This window comes from Poeciliopsis prolifica, unplaced genomic scaffold (assembly GCF_027474105.1).
Source record: "Poeciliopsis prolifica strain line A6 unplaced genomic scaffold, Auburn_PproV2 SCAFFOLD008, whole genome shotgun sequence".
Lineage (NCBI taxonomy): Eukaryota > Metazoa > Chordata > Actinopteri > Cyprinodontiformes > Poeciliidae > Poeciliopsis > Poeciliopsis prolifica.
Window position 1 is genome coordinate 10157717 of NW_026562383.1, and position 22633 is coordinate 10180349.

A 22633-nucleotide genomic window follows, 5' to 3' on the forward strand; every position below is an offset into this window, starting at 1 on the left:
ATTGAATGCGTGTCTTCAGCAACTGATATTATGCAAACAGGAGACATATAGCCATTGTAAGGTTTTATGCAACTCCACTGTATGGACAGTCGAGCAAATTCACAATATAAAGTTTGTAAGAAATTGTTGTGAGTTGAAATACAAGGATAAATTTACAAACTTCTGAACATATAGGTTAATAAATACATCTTTCTGAGTATAAATATGAACCACACGTTACATAAAAACTCATATAGGATTTACATAAAAACAAATTGATGTCTGAAAAGACAAAATCAATTTCCCCCAGAAATGTGTAAAATAAAATATTTCAGACTTTTCTGACATTTATAAATATGAACTGTAAAAAAAAAAAAAACAATAAACAGATGCATTTTTACAAAAAAAACCCATCAAAACAGTATTTTAGATGCATGTTACAGGAGTCTTTTGTATTAAGGCCCAAACAAACCACAATCTACAAGATAGTTTATTAAAAAAATATTCATATATATGAAAGTTTAAATAAAACTGTGATAAATATATTTAAGAAATTACAAATTAACACTTACACAAATCTCTATTAAAACAAAGTTGAAAATTTGAATGAATAAACTGGTAAATTAAACTGAAACTCACTAAGTTAAAAATGATAAAATTAGTTGTTTGATCGGTTTAACTAATTTATAAGTTGACCCTGGGGGGCTATTGAAAAAAGTTTATAAATATTGACATTTGTTTTTGACAGTGAATTTAAATTTGCACTTAATATTTGCCATTTTGTTGGAAAGTAAATAACTGAAATATTTAAATAATTTTAAAGAATGTATTTTTGTATTTAACATTTACTATTTCATATTTTTAGTTTCATTTATACTATCAAGTATATGAATATTTATTTGATGTCTCATTTATTTACTGAATTGTGGCACTAAAGGATCCCCATACAATGTATTAGGGAAGATCAGTGAAATGTGATGACATTTAGGGAGTGTAGTGTTTTCTGCCACCTAGTGGTTGCGTGTTGTAAATTTTCTTGTGCAGCTGTGCCTTGGCTAAGTCAGCAGAAAGTTTCCTGGCCATACGATCTGTGGTCCGTTTCATGATGAGAGCAACTTGAATGGCTTGGTCCAGAGTCCTGTTCATGTCTTCCTCCTGAAAATCACGCAGAACATCTTATGTAATATCAAATAAAAACAATGGAAAATCATTCTTAATGAAAAACATTAAATTGTTAATGAAAAACAATGGGAAATAACTGTTCTGCTGAGATCAGCACTAAATCTTGTCCTTTGACCTTTTTGCCTCTGCGTCTGCTGGTTGCCCTGGGAGGAACAGAGACTGGAGACAGAGTCTGCTGAAAATACACATTGGTGGGCAGAAGTGCAGTGTCTGACTGAGTGGAGTGTTTTCTGTCACAGGATGTGGACAGCAGCTGCGGCTCTCTCACTTTATAGCTGCATTATAAGGAAGATATTAGAGATTATTAGGGCTGTTGAAGATTCATGAAAATCTCATTTGAAAACTTTCCGAACTCCAATGCAGACATAAACTAAAATAAATTACAATTCTCCCAGTCCTCCTTAACACAATCATATATGCATCTGATGATTGCATATGTTTCCTGGCAGTTATTGTTTGAACGTTTGAGGTGAGACATGTGCACCTGGCTGGCAGGCTGCAGGAGGAGCCATAGTTGACCTGAAGGAGGGGCTTCTGGAGAGAGGGAGACCACCTCTCTTTGGAGGTAAAACTCTTGATGGCTGCCCATCACAGAAACAAAAGATTTATTACAAAGTGCTAATAAATAATTAAGCTGTACTGTACATGTATTTTGAACAACTAACCATGTTATGTTTCAGATTGTCAGGCATATTGTAAAATTTTTCTTAGTTATGAATAAATAAAATGGATAAAACTGAAATATTTCACTTCAAATATTCACCTTGTGGCCTTTGCTGCACACGGCGCTCATTCTGTGCTTTAAAACCAGATATTCCTATAGTACCTAAATTAGGGAAACATGACCTTAAGTTTAATCTCTTTGCACATAAAGCAGTAAAATGTAAGAAAAAAAATGCCAGCATGCATTCCTCAGTGATCGACCTCTTGCTGTGTGGTGGAGTTTAGTTTGAAGCTCAGATGTGGAGCATACTCCTCCCACAGGTGAATCAGGGAATTGTGTCATTATCTCAAAGCAGCTTCCACCACCGCTGTCTGTGCTCATAAACCAAAGTAAATATAAATTAAGTTTGATTGATTAAAATCATCTTAAAAAAAGGACAAAACATAAAGTTCTGATAGACCACCTTTGCTCTTGCTTCGTTCCATGTCTGAGGAAATCCAGTCGTCTATTCTCTCTAGACTGGATGTGAGGTTACTCCTCCCTCTGCTGCTCGACTTCCTTAAACTAGACAAACAAAGATCTAATCAGGGGAACATAACAGGACTTTACAGGAAATACACAAAATATTTTATTCATGGGAAGTCACAGAAACACATTCCAACAACTCCTATTCTTCTATTTACTGAGAGGGAAGATTTGGGACTCACTTTTTTGAAGATGGTGTGTGAGTTTGAATGTTAGATTTGCGGTCTGAATCTTCCTGCCTGTATTTTGAAGTGAGGTAGTCCATCCTCTGTGCTAAGTGGGGCAGCTGTACCAACCCCTGCTCCAGGTCCTTCTTTAACTTCGATACCTCTGTCTGCAAGGCCAGGATGGCCTCGCTGGACACACACAGGAACAGATTAAAAGAAAGGCAGATTATATCGTCTTGTATGACTACAACCAAGATTAGCTCCATGCACACTGACCTGTTGCAAGAACAGGAGTTCAGAGGGGTGTGTTTGTCAACAGCGTCCATGGAGGTCCTGAAAGCTGGCTCAGGTTCGTGGGCAAGCCGTATTTGGTCCGTCTCTGTTTGTGGAAAAATAAATGTTTCAGGACTGATCAATGGTGAAACAAGTGAGGGAGGCTTGACTTACTCTGCAGCCTGACTGACGGCTCCTGGGTGGTGCTCTCCACCCACAACTCCACTGCAGCTGCTTCACAGTGCAGCGTTTTGATGGACGAGTTGGTAGCCACGGCGACTGTGTGGACAGTCGTCTCCAGGTTGGAGCAGGAAGCTTCGCTGTCTGAGTTGTTTAGGTCGTTACACTGAATGCTGGGAAAGAAAGGAGTAGATTTCAGTTTCCCCTGTGATTTGGACAGAAGCTGCAGAGAAATCAGAAAAATCTGGAAACGGTTTTCCTGACCTTCCTGTCAGGACATTTGGTTGAAATGCTTCAGTGGCTGACTGATTCAGATAGGAGCTTCCAAATCCACTGTCTGTCTCTGGACTAGATATCCGCTGTAACTCAAACAACAAATGCATACTCATCATCAACATGAGTGTCTTATATTTTGGGGATTTTAACAATTTGGATCAGATTTGAGCAATTAATAGTTCCAGCTGCACCTGAACCTACAACAGATCAGGAAAAATACTGATTATCCAGAAGAGACTCAAAGTTTAAACGTGACTGACCTGTGACAGACATGAGGTGTTGACCGTGGGCTGCGAGATGCTGCGGCTGTCTGAGTCTCTGGGAGGATGAGAAGGACAGGAGCGCTCCGCTGCCAGACTCACACAATCACCCAGATCACATTCACTGCTTGTATTCAAGTCAGAGCTGCAACAAAGACACACATAGAAATAAAATGACACTCAAGACTGGAGTGTGAGTCAGTAAAAATAAAGAGTTAGTTTTTTTTTTTTTCAAATGACAGGCATGTAAAAAGCATCATGAAGCAAATCACATGCAGCTCTGAGGAATGGTAACATGCTCTTTTTTCCATAGGAATCACTTCAAACTGGTCACTCTTAGCAGTAAATACCTGTCAGGGGTCCACAGAGGCAGTTTTACCCGAGTGGAAGCAGATTTGCTTCCCCTCCGGTAAGTTAAAATTGTCTCCTGTTCATCTTCTGCTGTCTGACAGTGCAGTCCGTTTACCGAGCCCAGCAAGCCGCTGAAACAGGATGGAGAAAACAACCTGAACACACACAGGTCCAAACAGTCTGTTCCCTCTGCACAGAGGAACCTGAAACCAGCACTGAACCTGAAACACTATCTGCCTGAAGGAAGGCTGAGAGCGTGCCTTTTATATGAGCACAAACACACAATAAATACAGAAACACTCAGAGCATCAGTACATGGAAACAAAATGTTTTGTGTTTTTACTCAAACTGTTTCAAACTGTATTATTCCAATTACCTTTTATACATAAAGTTTTGCTTCAAACCCAGAGTATCTTGTATAAACAAAATAAGTATTAAAAATAAAAAGGGAACATTTGGGAAGTCAAATTTAAATTTAAAGAATACATCAGTATAAAAGTTATAAAGTATAAAAGAAAAAGATGAATTATCCATACTGGGAATTGCTGATGGGCTGCTTGACCGTTTCTTTTAAAGGGTCAGCGGTCCTGATCTCCCAGCTTTGGTTAGATCCACCATTCACATGGCCCTCTGAGGAGTCTTCAACTTCTCTTTGGTTATTTTGGTCTATTTTTGCATCCTCTTTGTAACTCTCAGTGAAAAAGCCTGCAATTTCCCCCTGAAAAACAAAACCCAGTTATATTGTATTTGCACGCAGTGTTATATTGTATTTGCACGCAGTGTTTCAGTTTTTGCTTACTTTCGATAAAGGAATTTCATTCCTTTATTTTGTTGTTTTTTTGATAACAATTTAGGATAGAAAACTTTATATAAGCTTCTTTCGGACAACGTGACAGGTTAGTGAATAGCATGCAACTAAATATTTTATTTCAATAATGTGATGAAATTCCTTAAAGACTACCATTCAATCCAAACAAAGCTAAAAATGATCATTATATGTATTCTGTGGAGCCTGATGAATTTAAACCATTATGTAATGAATTGTTAGGTGCTATTCTGTTGCAAATAACCTGCCTTTTATCAACACATAATCAGATTGTAATTGAGGTAGACCACAGTTATACTGAATACCTGATCAGCATCTGGTCTTTTTTGTTATCGGATTAAAGTAATATGTTTTTAGCAAGAGATAAAAATACATTGATCAAAATCAAGGTCTCAATCTCTTGTTTTAAAGGACTGGCATCAGAGTTTGGTACCAACTAATTTATTGAACTTTACAACGTTCAGTACAAAGCAGCAAATTTATATTCTGGATGTTCTACATTCAGAAGATTTACTTGAACCACAATACAAACTGAAATATTTACAAGTCGTATCAAAAAGAGATTAAACATCAGTTTTAGCTTAGCACTTCAATGTGCTTCATATAGAGTACATTAAATAAAGCATATAGATAGAAATGTTTAATTAGCATTTAATAGTGACTCATTTTAAACAAAGCCTTAATCTCAAATGACTGGCATTGGCTCTGGAGTCACAAATAAGAGATGCCTATCTTTAGCCAAAATGAATGATGGATATTTAGAGTAGAGTGTCATAACTGAAAAAAAAGGTTTATGGTAACCTAGTGTTGATAATATACAGCTTCCAATGTTCTGAGCGTAAATAACATGCCTAAATATATTGAAGGAAAATGTGTTTGTTACCTCATGCAGGGAAGGTGCAGGCGGAGGCGAACTTGTGTGAAAGGAAAGTGAACCGGGCTTCTCATGCAGCGAGACAGTGGTGGTCGTGGGAGTGGAGGACGAGTGGGGTGGAGAAATCTGTTCATATGTGTTTCTGTCAATGACCTCCTTTATGTCCTCTAGGTGCATCCCTATCCGGAATATGTCTCCCTCTACTAGTCTGTACACAGAACAACGCATGCACAGAAAATGTAACGTATGTACAGATAATCTGAGATTCGATCAGTAGCAATAATAAGATCTACTGAACCTGTCAGGGTCGAAAGTGCCAGTGTTTCTGGATAGACCCATATAGTTCTGCATCTCCAGAGCTCTGTGCTCTTCCTTCTTACTGATGTATTTCCTTTCAAGCTCATCCTGCGCCTCCATCATGCTCCTCAGCATCTGAGAAAAGACAACTTTTGTATTCACTCGCATAAAAAAGACAGAAATATTATTTTTTTAAAGATAAAATGCACCTAAATAAAATTTGTTCCTGAGGATTCAAACATCCCTTACCATTTGTTGCTCAGCTGTGCTTACAGCCATATTAGTAACATTACATTTGAATTCTCCAACCTGAAAACATGAGTCTTGTTAAGCGGTTTGATGTTTCAGAATAGAATAGTAAGAGGAACCACATTCAAACTTAGAGTACCTTCTGCATAAACTGGATGATAATCTCTCTCAGCTCAGCAGTTAATCTCTCACCATCACTGAGATTATCCTGATGCCAATTTGATAAAACTCTGGTTGCTTCCTTAACTATTGGGTGCTGAGTTGATTCACTCTCTTTCTCAATAAAGTTTTCTGTAAAAACACCAACAAAGAATTGATACAAGAAAGGTAATATATAACACTTGCAGTAGCAAAGTGTATTCATCCCGTTAGACATTTTGTGGTTTCACAGAGTTCAATATCTTTTTTTAGAACTTTGTGAGATGGAAAGAAGTGGAATAATACCTAACATAAAATTAGGATTCTAACGTGAGGTACAAATTATTAAAATACAAAAACTACAAAGATCAAGCCTTGAATATCTATTACATAACTGTTTAATCTGGCCATGATGGCAACACATCAAACATGTGAAATAAGTTGTTCTAGTCAGATGAAACTAAAACTAAAATTTTGGACCTACAAACAAAATGCTTTGTGGCAAAAAACAAACAAACAAAACAAAAAAACTAACAGTAATCACCATGAAAAACACCATTCTCATTGCAGTGGTGACAGAAGGCTGTTCAAAACAACTTGTGAATCACCAAGTTGTTTTGGTCACTTTGAGGTGTCTAATGTTAATCTACTGTACAGCATTTACAGAAAGGAACTTTAAATAATTTTCCTAGGTGAAAAAGAAAATTTAACATTTTGTCATAGAAACTTTTCACATTCTCTTTATTTGAACAAAGACAAATGCTTTGATGCTGTAATTTGAACTCGAGTCTCCAATTATTAGCATAACGTCCAGCCCTGAACATCCACAGTTTCAGGTGTCAGACACAGAAACGTACCTGACAGAGGAAGGGGAGAAACCCAGTATTTGGGATGAGTCTCTACACCAATCTTAAGTTGCTTCTCAGCTTCATCTGAGGGTGGATGAATCTGTAAAGCATAACCAAGAATTAGTAGCATGACTAGTACAGATTATTTAAAAACTAGAATTATGCAAAACTGGTTTTAGCTTACATTTGGTTTTGGTGCTGTTACTTCTATAAGGTTCACTGAATCTGCATATCTGGTCAGTAATTTGCCATTTTCAGTCTAAAAATTCACAAACAGTTCGTTAGACTGGCAGCCAAGTAGCACAGCAGTGTTACTCTATGAGGAAATACACATTTGAAGCTTTAAGGTATGGATGTATAATGAGATTAATGCTACCGTCAGGTGATGAACCATTGCTGGCGGAGGTTGGTTTTTACTGTCTTCAAAGATGTAGGGCATCTCTACAGGTGGGATCGAGTCCTCCAGGACTCTGCTAATCACCTCTAACATACCAGGAGAAGACTGGGCTCTGTGAATGGTGTTCGGGTTTGGGGGAACTGGTCTCACAGGTCCACTTGGAGTTTTAGGGATTTTTACTTTCGGGGCCACCTTGGAGAAATCTGGGAGAGGGTAATGAACTTTTCCCTGGCCATACTTCATCTCACAGAAGGACCTAGTGCGAATGAGAGGGACTCTCTGATTCCGATCATCATCTCTTGTCTTGTTTTGCTCAGTTTCATTTGCAGAGTCATCCCCTCTCTTCTGGTTTATACTTCCTGAGGTGGACACGTTTTTCTCATCTGAAGCTGAAGCAAAATCATCAATTTTCTTTTCAGTTTTTTCTTCTAAACATTCACTGTTTGATCCATTATGACTCATTTCTAGAGGATTTTCAGTTTTACAGCAGCAATTTCCTGGTGTACTGGTTGTTGCAGCCAAGCTAAACACAGAGTCGTCCATGCTTTCCAGCAGAGACACCTCTGGCAAAGTCTCTGCTTCAATCAGCCTTTCCAGTCCGAGCAACTCCCCCTGAGAGAAGTGTCGCAGCAACACATGGGTAATGTCTGTAGGAAGAGCAATCTCAATTTGATTGGTAGCGTTAAGTGACTCCGCAGGTTTAGTGTTGGTATTCTTATCTTTCTCAAACGGACCAGGAGAATCTGGGCTTCCATGGACAGTTTTTCCTCCATCAGAGTTTCCAGAAGGACTAGATGTTTGGTTTAAGTAAGAGCTTCTGAGATCCTCATCAAAAGGCAGATCTTCATGATCCTCATCACTGGTGTCTTGTCCTGGGTCTTCAATCCCTGGTTTGGAGAGTGGCTCATTGCGAATGGTGTTAGGTCTTTTGGCCGACAGATGCAACGTAATGTTTTCATTTTTGTTTTCGAGAGCATTTACGCTATTACTGCTGTCAACACTGCTTTTTGAGGAGGACTCTTCTAATGCTGACAGCTCTGCACTTCCTGAAAATAAAATAAGAATATAGAAATTACATTAAAGCCTAAATAAAGAATAATTACCAAAAAATTAAATATTACAGTAAAAAAAAGTACACTTAATCCATTTAAACTTTGCACAAATATTAATGCCACCTGAATTTGTTACAACTACAAACTTTTATATATTTTATTGGGATCTTCTGTGATAGAGCCTAAATCAAAGTAAAAATCTGTGACAGGACTTGAGTAAAAATGCAACAGACATAACTGACTGTATAGAAAAATAAAATTGAGGCACATTCCAAAAGACGTGTGAAATAAAAGATAGTTCTACAAAGCACTGACTCAGGGCACTGTTTTCTCATTATAGTTTTACAAAAATTTTAAAACTGTGTATTATTTTCCTTCAGTTTTATGTGCAACTAGGTGTTGCCATGTTACTGAAAAAGTCAATGAAATACATTAAAGTCTGTGATTGTAATGCAGGGAAAATATGAAAAGCTAAGGTTTGTCCCACTACATGCAGACAAATTCATGGATGAAATGGTTGCTATAACCATTTCGGGATGTATGCACTTGTCTCTGTTCGTTCATTCCAGCTGTTTTGTATTTCTTAGCAAAGTAGAGACTGGGAAAACAAATAGTTGACTTACCACTGAGATGAATGCTAGCTTCGGAGGCAGCTGATTCTGCTTGGGACAAATGTAACGCTAAAGAGCTCTCTAGATCACTTAGGTGAATACTTTCATCCTCGCTCAGCTCAACTAAGATGCTCTGCTGAATGCACCTCTCCCACAGCACAGTGGGTTTGTCTTCTTCCTGAATGTCCTCATCCTCAGAGTCCCCCTCCATCAGGCTTTTTTCTACAATGAAAAGAAATGTGACTCAGCTTCTTCTGGCCTGTGTTTTCTTACAGGAAAGAAAAGATGGGCATGCAACACCTGTTCATCCCTTAGCAACACAAGCTGTGAACTGACAACATTGGATCAAAATGTCTTAAGGGTGTTAATTATTCAGGAGACAACATGTAACTGTGTGGCTTGAGTGTCCAGAGTTATGAGAAAACAACTGAGATACAGCACCAATCATCTGGTCAATTTTGTTTTGTTTTGGGTCTCATTTTCCAAAAACACAAAAACAAGACATATTTACAGGCAGAAAGGGAGTTCATTAGCCAGTTGGATTACATTTCTGGGGGAATATGTAATTCATGACCTTTCTTTGATGGATAACACCAACAAACTAAACAACAGCTGCATTTATACATTGTATTGGAGCTTCCCTGTACCCAACAGGAAGAGTGTTCATCACATACTTTAGTGAATGAAGCTAAGCTAATCCTTTATTTTCTCTTTACCTCCACCTCCTCAGAGTTTCTCAATAAATCAGCCCATATAAAAACTAAAACTGCTCCCTTCTGGATGTATGCACTTGCCTCTGTGCTGCTTACCACTGACATGAATGCTCATCTTCGTGAGCAACATCTTCATACCCTCCAGTGTATCATTGTTTTATTCTTGTTATTTAAATGCACCAAATCTAACAAATCCCAATATTTCCTGTTAATAAATGCACTAACCAATAGCATGTATCTTAATTTCTATTTTTTAGGTTTAGCAAAAATAAGGTAGAAGCTTGGCACATAAACAAGTTATGCTTTCTTCATTTTCCTACTTTTAAGAACCTGGAGTCCATTTTTTTCTATTTTATATACAAATCCAAAGGAATTGTTTTAATGATTTTGCTGAGAAAAATCCTTATTGGTGTAGGTTTGTTTTGATTTATACTGAGTATCTTGAGAATAACCATCACCCAGAGCTGTATGTCAACAATATTGTTTGTGTAACTGATTTAACATCCTTACGGCCAGTAATCTTTAAAAATGTCTATACATCACACTTAAGTGCTGCTTCATCTGCGTCAGAAAAAAAAGGTCTAAACTTCATTGATAGCCTCTGGACAAGCAAAACATCATTTTGATTTACACATTAAAATGAGAAATAGATTCTAAACTCTCTACTCTCTCATTTACCTGTCAGTATACTTTAGTATTATTTAAATAACATAAAAAAAACAGGGATAGAAATCAGAAAAGCAAAGTGTTATTGAAAGGAGCACAAGTATACATACAGGTGCTAAACTAGCCTCTGTCCGGCCGGCATTTTGCTTTTGCTGGTAACTCCCTGTGGTCACGAGCTGCTCTCCTTCTCCAGTGTGGCTGTAGCTGAGGTCGAGTAACACCTGCTCCTACTCTTAAAACCTGCTGCAGTGTCCCTCCTTGTCATATAACTTCTCCGATAGGTTGAGTTTCTGGGGTGCCATTAATAATGTAGCTCGCACCGCAAGGCTGGCCGTCTGGTGCCAGGAGGAACCGAAGCTGGCTCTGGTTGCTATTGGCAACGCGTGTGAAACTTTACCTGACATTCTGCTGACGATTAAGTTGTGGGTTTTAGCAAGCTGGGGCTGTTTTGAACCGTTGACGTTGTTACATTACCCGCATAAACATCTTCGTTACCGTGAACTTTTTGTCTCTACATCACAAACAAGACAGCCTTTGTCTAAAAAACTGAAGTAAAAGGCGCGTCAAAACTGACACTAAGCTGAATTACTACCAATACGTCACATCTTTTCTATTCAAATCTATTGGTCCAATGAGTGCTGTTCGGGGCGTGGCTATCTTTGAATTCCACGTTCTGATTGGTCACTTCGAGAAAACATAGAACACTGTCATTATAGCGACAATGTTTCTTTAAACTGGAGGTTCATCGAAGTTTTACCAAAGTTATAGAATGATGTTGCAGTCAATTGTATTCGTTACACTGTATTCAGTAAGATAAAAGCATTGGATTTCAAGCAGTTTGACGTTGCAATCTTGTGAGAAATTACAGAAAAGAACAAGAGAAGTCATCATTGTTCGAGCTGGACCGTTTAACGTAAGTGTAGCGGCTAAAGTGGCTAACCTGTAGCTGCAACGGGATGCGAGAACTCACTGCAATATTCACCCACAAACTCAACTTTTACTTGACGTGAAGAGAGACCACTACGCAGTGAAAGCTCGACGTTTACCATATGCTTCTAAGTCCAGAGAAATAACTTTGAATGAAGCTGTTTTTTTTCAGACGCATGCATGTTGGATAAAGCAAAGTTTAAAAGTTGAGCAGTTTGTACTAATGACTCCGCTGTTTTTTATTGAGAGGCCCCAGTTATATTTCGCGTCGCGCTTGTAATGCAGTTATAAAAGCATGAACAGACAGCAATTTAATCTGAACATGCAACAAGTCAGGTTACTGGTTATGCAGCTAATCACTGACTGAAAGGTTGTGTAAAGTAGATCATATAATAACATTTATTTTAGTTTAGTTAAACTAAACTACTACCCTTTGTAGGGCAGTGAAAAACATTTGCGATTGCTTTTTTTTTTAACTTGCTTAAATACCTAATCCAATAGATTGTGTAGGACTAAATCAAACCAACATAACTGAGTGACTGGTGGTTTGTGGCTATTGATTTGTTGGATTCATACGGTCACAAATGCTTGCAGCACATTATTAGGAGAATATACAATATAGATAAAGACTCAATTGTCAGCTGTCAAAGCATGTGGTTGATGGTTACAGTTGAATGAGTGGTCAGTATGTGAAATGTTTCATGGCAGATGGCTCTTTTTAGTACCTAAAGAGGTTTGGTACGTCACACCCGACCATGGGCCAAATCTTGTGTTATTTTACCTGTGGGGGAAAAAGATAAAAATCCTGTGGAGGGGAGGATGTGAAGGTTTGTGAGATGCTGAGGTAATCATGGTCTTATTTTTCCTTCCAGGCTTTCCAGATTTCCTGTCCCTGTGTGGAAGAATTACCGGTCAGTATCCTTGGAACTTGCTGAGTTATTTCTGTCTTTTGTTTTGATGCAGGCATAGACTCACAGTGTAATAGTGGTGTACCCATATTTAGATTTGGTTGTCGGAGGCAGTAATTTTAGTGCTTTGCGGCCCAAAGAAAATAGACCACAACTATCTCAACTACCATGTTTTCAGAGTGTAATGACATATTTCTCATGTCTTTAAAAAGAATTAGTCCTTATCTCCCATAAAGCCATTATTATTAGAGCTTTTCCTCCTCATTTTTATGAACATTTACTCGGGTATTGTTTGTTCTGGTTAAAGCAAAATGAAAAGCGCAAGAAAGAAACACACCCAGTTGGCACATAAAAACAACAGAGGTTGGATCATCCAATGACAGGGACTTTTAATAATGTGTGGGAGCGTGTTCTGCAAAATCCTGAGCATTAACTCCTGTTATGACTATTCATATAGCAGCAGGAGTGACAGGATGACCAAACTGATCATTTGGACACTACTCATAGCCAAGAAGTCTTGTAGCTCGAACTATAGTGAAAGTTGGTTGTATAAAGAATTTATGGTGAATACAAATCCAGACCACACTTTTTGAGATTTATATTTTAGAATAATATTTAAGCTATGCATAGATTTTCTTTCACTTCAAACCCGTGCAATCTGACAATTAAAATAACAATACTTTACAGTTTATTTCAGCAGAAAGTTCAGTGGCTTAAAAACTTTTGCAGGCTGCTGGAAAAGAAATTAAATATTTAGCTGTTTAGCTGTTTCTTTATACCTAAACCTGAAAATTTAGCCCATTTAGTAAATAACCTGTCTGCTCCATTTCTCGTTGTGTGTGTATGCACAGGGGTGGGGCACTATGGTTTAAGCCGGGGGGAAGCATTTTATGGTGGCTTATATGACCTCATGGAGAACTTCGGTAATGGCTGGCTTAGGTCTTTACTTTATGCAGTGACTATTTGGATCTTCTCTTCTTCTGTGGTGAATGACTTTTTGGGTTTGAATGTTTTGCTTTTTACAGTTTTCCATCCAACAAGTTCCTAGATGCTCTTTTTATTTTTACCTCTTTTTTTTTTTCTTCTTTTTTTTGACACTGCATTGGTATTTGTTCCTCCATTCTGCTTGCAAGCAGTGCATGGTGAGACATTTGCAGCTTTGTCACCTTGGTGCAACTTTAGAGCTTTCTCACACACGCACGCACGCACGCACGCACGCACGCACGCACACACACACACACACACACACACACACAGTCCAAGCTTGGATGAACTGAGTCACTGTCGTTCAGACTGACAGCTCGGTTGAACTGGCCCCATCCTGGTTTTTATCCCGCCCCGCTCTCTCTCCCTTCCTGCCTGCCTGCCCCACTTGTGCACGCTGCTGTTTGGTTGGTGTTGCCATGGAAGCACGTAGCCAGAAAGAGGCTTCACATACAGCATCTTGTGTTCTCTTCACAGAGAGGCAGTGACGCAAAACACACAATATACGAAAGCAGCTGTGTGGACTCATTCTCAGGACTCTTCGGCTCTAGCACTCATGACTTTACCTCTCCAAGTTTACACTCAGCAGAGCGATAGTTGCAGATTTTGTCAGAGTTAGTGACTTTTCCCAACTCTTTTTGACCTCAACTTTTTTAGAAATTTTTTATCTGACTTGTTTTATTTTTTAATCGCAACCATTTTTTCGGGAACGAAGCTTGGATTTTCCCTCATATTATGCACTACGATGGATACCGGCGGTTCAGTGGTTAGCACGCGAACTGAGGAGCAGCCCTTTCATGTCCGCTACAGGTAGGAAGTTTACATGTCTTACCTAAAGTTCAGTCAGCATTGGAAGTATGAAGAAGCTTCTCAGCATCTTCACCCTTCCAGTGTGGCTGTGTTTTAGGCTATTTGTAGAAAACTTCTTTAACTACACAGCTCTGTCTTGTAACTTGGTCACAATGTGCTGCTGTTTACAATGCAAGAATAGGAGCTAAAGTTGAATTTGAGCTTGGAAAACCTGTCTGTGACCTTGACACAAAGCTGGTGAGCTTCTCAAACAAACCCTCTGTCCCTGTGAACTCAGGTAAATGACTCCTGCAGCAGGTGTGTCCTGCTCCTGCCTGGTGTAAATATTTAAAAAGCCCTGAAAATTTAATCCTAGGTTGCTTTGTGTGTGCCCACATGTGTGTCCAGTTTGCCTGGACAGGGGACATCTACGTCTAGTCGTCATTGGGGGGCTGACTTCTCCAAACTGGACGGTAATGTCAATGAATTGATTCCATTAGACTATGGAGCAGAGTCTGACATCTCTAATCAAGCTACTTAGTGTTCTCCAACTCCATAATCTGTCAGCTGCATGCTTCACAGACGTAATCTCAGGTGACCAGGACGCCAGGAGACAGAACACACCGAGGAAAGACGGGCAGATTAGCCGAGAAAGTGCTGATCGAGCGAGTTCCTCGCGGCCATGCAGTGGAAGTTAATGCTATGATAACATCCCAGGCGTCTCCTTGAACTTTTTTCCTGGGCTCAGATATCTCCATGACGTCAGATGGCTAATGCGTTTGATCTGACCGCTTATTTTTTAACCTTTTTTAAATTATTCAGTGAGCAATAAGCATGTTTTTCATCAAGCGTTTTTGATGAAAGCTGGTTGGTAGGTTCAGTGTAAAGAAGGTTGTCCATGCTTCAGCAAAAGACAAGGAGCTGCTGTGTGGAAGTGCCGTTTCCTTTCCAGGGGAAATCCTCAGCAGATGCCACTCAGGTGTTCCATGTGCCGCTGCTGTTGTTGCTGTAAGGCACAGAAAGCCGGCAGGTAGGCTGCCATTTGCCACAGCTGTAGAGTCTGATGGTATAATGCGTAGGGTTAGTTGTAAACAAAGGCATTCTCCTCTCATTTAAGGATTAAGACTTCTGAGCCGAGCTTTGACTGTTCAGGATATCGACTTTGCTTTTGTTGCCAAATTATAGCCTGCTTGATGGTGAGAGAAGTTACTGTGATTGGCCATCTGCGTAAGCACAGAGGGACATTGCAGCTCCTATAAAAGCCATAACATCGTCTGAGGATCCCAGTCTGTTTTTTATTGATTTTTTTCTTTGAAGTTTTTAAGTAACAATGGGGTGTATTCAAGAGAGAAAATCTTAAGCTACACAAATTGGATGGATCTTAAAAAAACTAATCTTTTCCCAACAACAAAAACATTGTTGTAGTGAAAACAATGTTTAGTATTATTGTAACTAGTTTTGTTTTGGTTGCTGTAGCCAACAATCACCAAGTTGCATATAAGAATGTATGTTCATTGTTTTCCATTCCAGCAAAAAAAGAAAACTTATTCAGTATCTATAAAAATCCAAAATAATGACTGATTTAGGTCACAGTAAATATTCTTACTTTCTTAATGGCTGAATGAAGAGGAATGAATTGTAATCTGGTCTTTGTGATGGCCACTCAATAAAAAACAATTGACTTTGAAATCCTTAACCCACTTACCTAATTCATCGGATTGTTTCTGGTTTGCAAGATCAATTTGAGTCCAAGCTTTCACCTCCTGATTGATGTCCTGGTTGATTCGATATTTTTGCATATATCTCTTTTCTTGTGACACCATTTATTCTGTGAATCAGACCACAGGACATATCTTCAAAAATTTTGTTCTGTATGTGTCCTTAATTTTTCTGTTGCTGTTTTTAAGCCATGGCGATTCGGATCTCATTTCTCTGTAAGTGAGGATGCTCTCTTACCAACTTCAGCCATCAGCTTCACAGGGTCTTTTGCTTTTAGTCTGTGTTTGATTTGCACATTTTGAACCAAAACACATTGATCTCTGGACAACAAAATCCAGTGTGGTAGTTGGACAACGCAGTGAAGTTCATACTTTTACGTAATTATGAACATTTTGCCTTCATGCACTAGCAGGATGAACCGGACTTGTGCAGGACCACTTTTCTCATTCTGATATCTTGGGTCATTTCTTTTACAAATCCTTGACAACTTTATGTTTTATTGTGAAATATGACCTCGGCTATCCCTCAGTAATCCTGCATATGTAAACTTATGAGTTTGAAGAAAGTAATAAAACATTCTCTCATCATTCCAACATTTAATTAGTAAATATAATTCTGCTGTTCTTAAACCGAAAACAGGAAGTGAGCTGAAAAAAATGTTATCTTTCTTTTTTATGCAGTTTATGTAAACATCTGGTCTCAGATCTTGAGGCATATTTGACTATTAGTTCCTATTCCAGAAAAGTTCCCAGATATGAGAAAACATTGTAGGATTTTGAGTTTTTGCTGTGAGAGAAACAGTTTTTTGGGGCAGTCCGAGCGGATGTGAGACCTACCATAATAAACAAGCTCCAGTTGGAGCCATTGTTTTCTGTAGATGGAAGGAAGCGGCTCTGAAAAACTCCCTGATGAAAAGCCCTTTGCTTTGAACGAATGTTTGTTTCCCAGCTCCGTGGAGAAGCTGACAGTTTGATGTTAGAGTTTAGCCAAATGTCCTGGGGCGTTTTTCCACACAGTCGATACTTTTTTATGAGATTCCACCAAGTTAAATCTCTTTACATATTTTTATTTTAAGGCTAGACCAGATTACACAGACATTGGAGAGTTTTTATTTTTATTTTTGTCGCCTTTTCTTCTATAGGATGGAGGTATCCTGCCTGGAGCTGGCGTTGGAGGGTGAGCGGCTCTGTAAGGTGGGTGACTACAGAGTGGGCGTCTCCTTTTTCGAAGCCGCAATCCAGGTGGGCACAGAGGACCTGCAGGTGCTGAGTGCCATCTACAGCCAGCTTGGTAATGCCTACTTCCATCTGCACGACTACGCCAAGGCTCTGGAGTTCCACCGACACGATCTCACCTTGACAAGGTTGGACGCACTTTCAACAAGACACCAACTACCCTTTAAATATCCTCTTTTATTTATTGACCTTTATTTATGCGTCTCTTAGAACCATTGGTGATCTGCTTGGAGAAGCTAAAGCCAGTGGAAACCTCGGCAATACATTGAAAGTGCTTGGTCGGTTTGACGAGGCTGTGGTTTGCTGTCAGAGGCATTTGGACATAGCGAGGGATATAAATGACAAGGTGAGGAACCCGTTCAAACCCGTCATGACGACCTGTCGCTTTCAAATATTTTAGAGTTTGGAAGAAAGACATACCTCACCCTGGGCATGTTTCCTTGGCTCTCGTCAGGTCGGGCAGGCGCGAGCGCTCTATAATTTTGGCAATGTGTACCACGCCAAAGGCAAAAGTATTTGTTGGAGTGGGGCTGAGCCCGGAGATTTTCCAGAAGAAGTCATGACAGCATTGAAGAAAGCAGCGGAGTTCTACGAGTAAGAGTCAAGAGTCTTAGTCCCACATATTTCAGCAATGCAGTCCCTTCGTCTAAACTGAAGACTTTGTGTGTTGTGAATCTTTAGAGCAAACCTGGCGATAGTGAAGGAGCTCGGGGATCGGGCTGCTCAGGGTCGAACTTATGGTAACCTTGGCAACACACACTACCTGCTGGGAAACTTTGGCAAAGCTGTGGCCTCTCATGAACAGGTGGGAGGGGAAACTCTGACAACCCTCTCTCTCAGTTTATGTTTTATTGTCAACATTGATGGTGACTGAAATACTTACTGCTGTGTTTCAGCGTCTGCTGATAGCGAAGGAGTTTGGCGATCGATCGGCAGAACGACGGGCTTACTGTAACCTGGGAAACGCTTTCATATTTCTGGGGGAATTTGAAGTGGCAGCTGAGCATTACAAGTAAGCCACATCCCGTAGGTGCATGTAAAACTTACAAGCTTTAACACTAAAACTAAAAGTAGAAGAGTCGTGGCTCAAGTGGCAAAAGCACAACGCACTTCTCAGATTTTTATTTATTGGACAAATAAATAAAAATCTGATTTATTTATGAATCTTTTCCGTGTGTAAAATACGTCGAGTGTAGAGATCATAATTTACATCTTAAATTAAGTGTCGCAGCAGTTCTACAAAATGACCCTCACATTGAACACAATGCATCACAATCAGCCTCTGTTTTTCCTGTTCTGTCCAAGCTGTTCTAAACTTTTCTCTGTGACTAAAACGGCATCCACATCTAAAAAGAGGACGACTCCTCCGTATGTGACGTTATGCATTACTCCTCGACTGATGCTTCCCCAGAGACTCAGAGCTTTTGATGTGGAAAGGAGCCGTGAAATGACCTCAGCCTGAAGCAGCTTGCCCTTTTCGTTTTCCAGAAGGTCGCTGCAGCTGGCGAGGCAGCTGAAGGACCGAGCCGTGGAGGCGCAGGCCTGCTACAGTCTGGGGAACACTTACACACTACTGCAGGACTATGAGAGAGCCATAGACTATCACCTGAAACACCTCATCATAGCTCAGGACCTCAACGACCGGTACGAACCCTCTGTGTCTGCTTTATCTTGGCCTTGATCTGTAAATGGATTTATGTGCTTAATTTTATTTGATCTTTTTGTAGGATTGGCGAGGGTCGAGCATGCTGGAGTCTTGGAAATGCCCACACTGCACTGGGGAACCACGATCAAGCCATGCACTTCGCTGAGAAGCATCTTGAAATCTGCAAAGAGGTGCTTCACAGAGCCAAAGCAGCAGAACAGACAGGGCTTCTGCACATTTTAATGGTCTTTGTGTTAAGTTTAGGCCTCAAAGCAGCAGTAGGTAATGTTTATATATATAAAAAAGAAACAACCAGTCTGAGCCAGGAGGAGGATTTTAGCGCTGTTAATCATACTTGTGTACGCTGTTGCTCACAACCTCCGCTACGCCACAGCTCCTTTCTTACAGTGGATCTTGCCCTGAATGCTCAGGCAAGTATTCAGGCTAGTCAGCATGTACCGATGATGGCGGATAAATGGTTTTTCTGCTATGGTAAGCTATGCTAATGTTTTTCCACCATTAACATAGCTGCAGCACATACATGAGCTTGATTGACAGTTTTAAGATCCTCGTCCTGACCCTGATTGATTGTTTCTGACCAAACCGTAAACTCCTGAAGATGGCGGTAGGACAGCAGGAAGTAGGCAATGGAGCTTTATTTTGTTCACAGATTATCGATTTCCTGTCATGCTGTCATGACGTAGTAACAGTTCTAATATGTGGGGGAAAAAAACTTTTGCAAAGCTGTTACAAACTACAGCTTTAAAAAGTCTTAAAGACATCCACATTTTCCATAATAGGTCTTTAATTTAATTGACACATTTGTTCATTTTATTTTTTATTATAATTTTCATTTTCACAATAAGCTTGCTTATGTTTTAGTAAGAAATTAATTATTTGGGTAATTAAAATAAATGATAATTTCTTCTTTATTTGCTCATATGGTGTAGAAATGTGTAATATTTAGCTTGACAAAAGGATTTTTAATAGTTGTTGCAAGTAACCTTAGTGAAGTTGTGCTCTAAGAAAACCACTGAACTTGAAAATAAAAAAGCTTGCAGAAATCCTGAAGAGGGCCGTTTGATCCTCACTGGACTTACCCGGCTGGTGTTTCTGCTTCCTTCCAGACTGGAGACAGGAGTGGGGAGCTGACGGCTCGTATGAATGTCTCGGATCTCCAGACAGTTTTGGGTCTGAGCTACAGCTCGAACAACTCCACGCTGTCGGAAAATAAGGAGATAGACTACAACCTGCATGGTAAAACCCCAAATATCACAGGTCTTTGTTTCTTAAAGGGATAGCGCAGGAGTTCAAAGTATATAAGTGATAAAAAGCCCACCTGCAGTTGGTTCCGTTTAGTTTCAGGCCAGACGAGTTGATCAGAAGCTGAAGCTGTCATTTGTCTGAAATGCAGTCAATGCTTTTACTGGAGTCTTTTAAAGGATGTCGACTCTGCCTCAAGCTCTTATTTGTTTTGAAGTTTATAATTGTCTATATGAGAAATGGAGGTGCTGAGTGCTCTCCCCGTATGAAACACGGACTGACAATAGAGCATATAAAGTGTGAGGCAGCAGCTGCCTCACAACAGCAAGGCTAATTTGTTGTTTGCTAATACAACAAATTAGCATTCATTTAGCTCTATATTTATACTTTCCACACCAGGTTGCTTCTGTGCTGTGACTAGAACCTTTGCACATGTTTCACACTGGAAGATTATTAATATCTCTCTTCTGTCTTCAACCTTTATTTCATGAGTGATTAAATAGTAAATTATTTCACGGTCTGAAAAAGCACATAATTCAAATGAAACCTGCAACCTACTGGTCCTGATAGGATTTACATAAACCACTGAGACATTTTTTTTTTTGAGAGGGGATCCGTTTTAAGAAGGTAAAAATTTATTTTGGTCTCAGACTAGCCGCCTGCTTCAGCATCTAACACCAACTGAGCTGGATTTATACTCAGTGAAAATGCTAGGAGAGTCACCAACTGCAGATTAGATATTTACTGCTATTTTTACTGAATCTCGATCTGAAGATCCTGGTCTGTCCATCACGGTTATTTCCGTTTTCATTCATGTTACGTTGACGTTTCGCAGGGGCAAAGCCCAGGATGAGCAGACGGCACAGCATGGAGAACCTAGAGCTGGTGAAACTCACTCCGGACAAGATGAATGTGAGACAAAAATATGATTAGCTACAAGTTTCTGTTTTCATCAGCTGCGTTTCAATGTTGCTGATCAGTTCAGTTGTGTTTTGAAGGGTCAGAAGTGGAGCAGTGACATCCTGACCAAGCAGTCCAAACCGTCCCTGGCCAAGAGCTCCTCCAAGCTGTTCTTTGTCAGCCGCCTGCGGGGGAAGAAGTACAAGATTGGAGGCTCCACTAAGGTCCTGCAGGACACCAGCAACACCCTGGACACAAGTCAGACGTCCACACAGGGACCACAGAAAGTATGGAGCACAGGATTAATTTCTTTTCTTTAATCATCATCAAACCCAATCAGTATTTTTCTGTTTGTAACCTCGTTTTCTTTGTAAACCAGCGGCTCACTCCTGAAATGCTCGGAGATGAAGGCTTTTTTGACCTCCTCAGCCGCTTCCAGAGCAACCGCATGGATGACCAGCGCTGCTCAGTTCAGGACAGAGGCAGCAGGTTGTCGTTAAACAGCGGGCCGGATTCGCCCCCTCGAACCATCAGGAAATGTGGGTCAAAGTAGTCGGTGAAGACATAATTTAGAAAATCCTCAGTGATGCTTCATGTTTATTCATACTTTTTTTAAAATTCTGCAGCTGTTTCAGAGTCTGTGAACGTAGCAGGATCGTCTGGCAGACGACTGGAGGAATCGGCGGCCGCCGGGGGAAGCCTGCCTGGTCTGAGACTAAATCAGAGTAACAACCAGGCCGTATTGAACCACCTGATGGCCAACGCTGATAATGCCGAGCCTGATGAGGATTTCTTTGATATGCTTGTCAAATGCCAGGTGATTATTTCGATCTCAAAGTTCATTTTGGGCTTTTATTTTTACTCAACATTCTGGCAAATACAAAGTCTAAAGCGCATAACCAAGAAAAAAGTGTTTTTTATTTTTATTTTTAATGGCCATTGATTACTAGGACATCATTGCTTGATTGGCTAGCAGACTTGCTTCCCCAAACCCAAATGTCAAACTTCTGTTCTCCTCCCAGGGTTCCCGCTTGGACGACCAGCGCTGCGCCCCTCCTCCACCTCCGGTCCGAGGACCGACCGTCCCTGACGAGGACTTCTTCAGCCTCATCATGCGCTCTCAGGCCAAACGAATGGATGAGCAACGAGTCACGTTGCCTTCTGCAGCCAGATCTAGCTCTGACTAAAAGCACTAAAAAGGGACAAAAAAAACTAAATCTTTTTATTTTTTTTAAATCTCAAGAAGTTGTGAACTACGACGTGACTAACTCAAAGTGTAACTCTTTTGTGTCGTTATATTTGTCCTTTTGGACAAAACAAAGCACTGTAAACATTGTACAGAATAAGGAAAAAAATCTCAACTTTTTTTCGCACAACTTGCACACCAACAATTTCAACAGCCGCTTTAGGGACTCCTTTTTTGTTGTTTCGAATGGTTTTATGAATGAATTTCATGTCATCTTAGTGTATTTTTCAATGCACAACTGCAGCTATGTTTGTATTTATTGTCCCTTTTTTACATTTCTGGTTACTGCTGTCCCTGAATAATCTTCTGAAGACCACATTGGTGAATGAGTTTGTATGACAACAGAGGCGTGTAAATGGGTAGTTTCCAAGTACTTTCAAATAAAAATTCAAAAATCTAATTAAAAAAGAAAAAAAAACCTAAATGAATCTTTGCCATTTTGTATGAAATATTTGAATGAGTTCAGAAATAAACACATCGCTGTGGACG

The 22633-nt window shown here is 39.8% G+C and overlaps 2 protein-coding genes across 6 annotated transcripts; one reads left to right on the plus strand and one right to left on the minus strand.

Moving 5' to 3' along the window:
• Positions 1-50: 50 nt before the first annotated feature.
• LOC129362109 (uncharacterized) lies at positions 51-11134 on the minus strand. The gene is made up of 22 exons (XM_055033453.1): positions 10639-11134; positions 9162-9371; positions 7466-8532; positions 7274-7348; positions 7099-7189; positions 6243-6394; positions 6104-6163; positions 5856-5989; positions 5567-5765; positions 4394-4575; positions 3857-3988; positions 3507-3651; positions 3235-3329; positions 2965-3143; positions 2794-2896; positions 2533-2706; positions 2289-2389; positions 2086-2196; positions 1925-1987; positions 1646-1742; positions 1277-1436; positions 51-1134 (listed from the first exon to the last, which is right to left on the minus strand). Exons 2-22 carry the CDS (start codon positions 9358-9360, stop codon positions 964-966), a joined length of 3690 nt encoding a protein of 1229 aa, XP_054889428.1. The 5' UTR covers positions 9361-9371; positions 10639-11134; the 3' UTR covers positions 51-963.
• Positions 11135-11249: 115 nt separating this feature from the next.
• gpsm2 (G protein signaling modulator 2) lies at positions 11250-22625 on the plus strand. Of its 5 annotated transcripts, XM_055033119.1 has the most exons (16): positions 11250-11441; positions 12328-12366; positions 13825-14157; positions 16997-17218; positions 17301-17436; positions 17545-17684; positions 17772-17895; positions 17987-18102; positions 18579-18734; positions 18818-18926; positions 19863-19992; positions 20834-20910; positions 20997-21185; positions 21278-21437; positions 21525-21715; positions 21921-22625. In XM_055033119.1, exons 3-16 carry the CDS (start codon positions 14093-14095, stop codon positions 22083-22085), a joined length of 1980 nt encoding a protein of 659 aa, XP_054889094.1. In that variant the 5' UTR covers positions 11250-11441; positions 12328-12366; positions 13825-14092; the 3' UTR covers positions 22086-22625. The 5 variants fall into 5 exon arrangements, with proteins under 5 accessions (XP_054889094.1, XP_054889097.1, XP_054889095.1 ...); XM_055033122.1 differs by lacking the exon at positions 13825-14157; XM_055033121.1 differs by lacking the exons at positions 11250-11441; positions 12328-12366; positions 13825-14157 and adding exons at positions 14181-14609; positions 14719-15166.
• Positions 22626-22633: the final 8 nt, after the last annotated feature.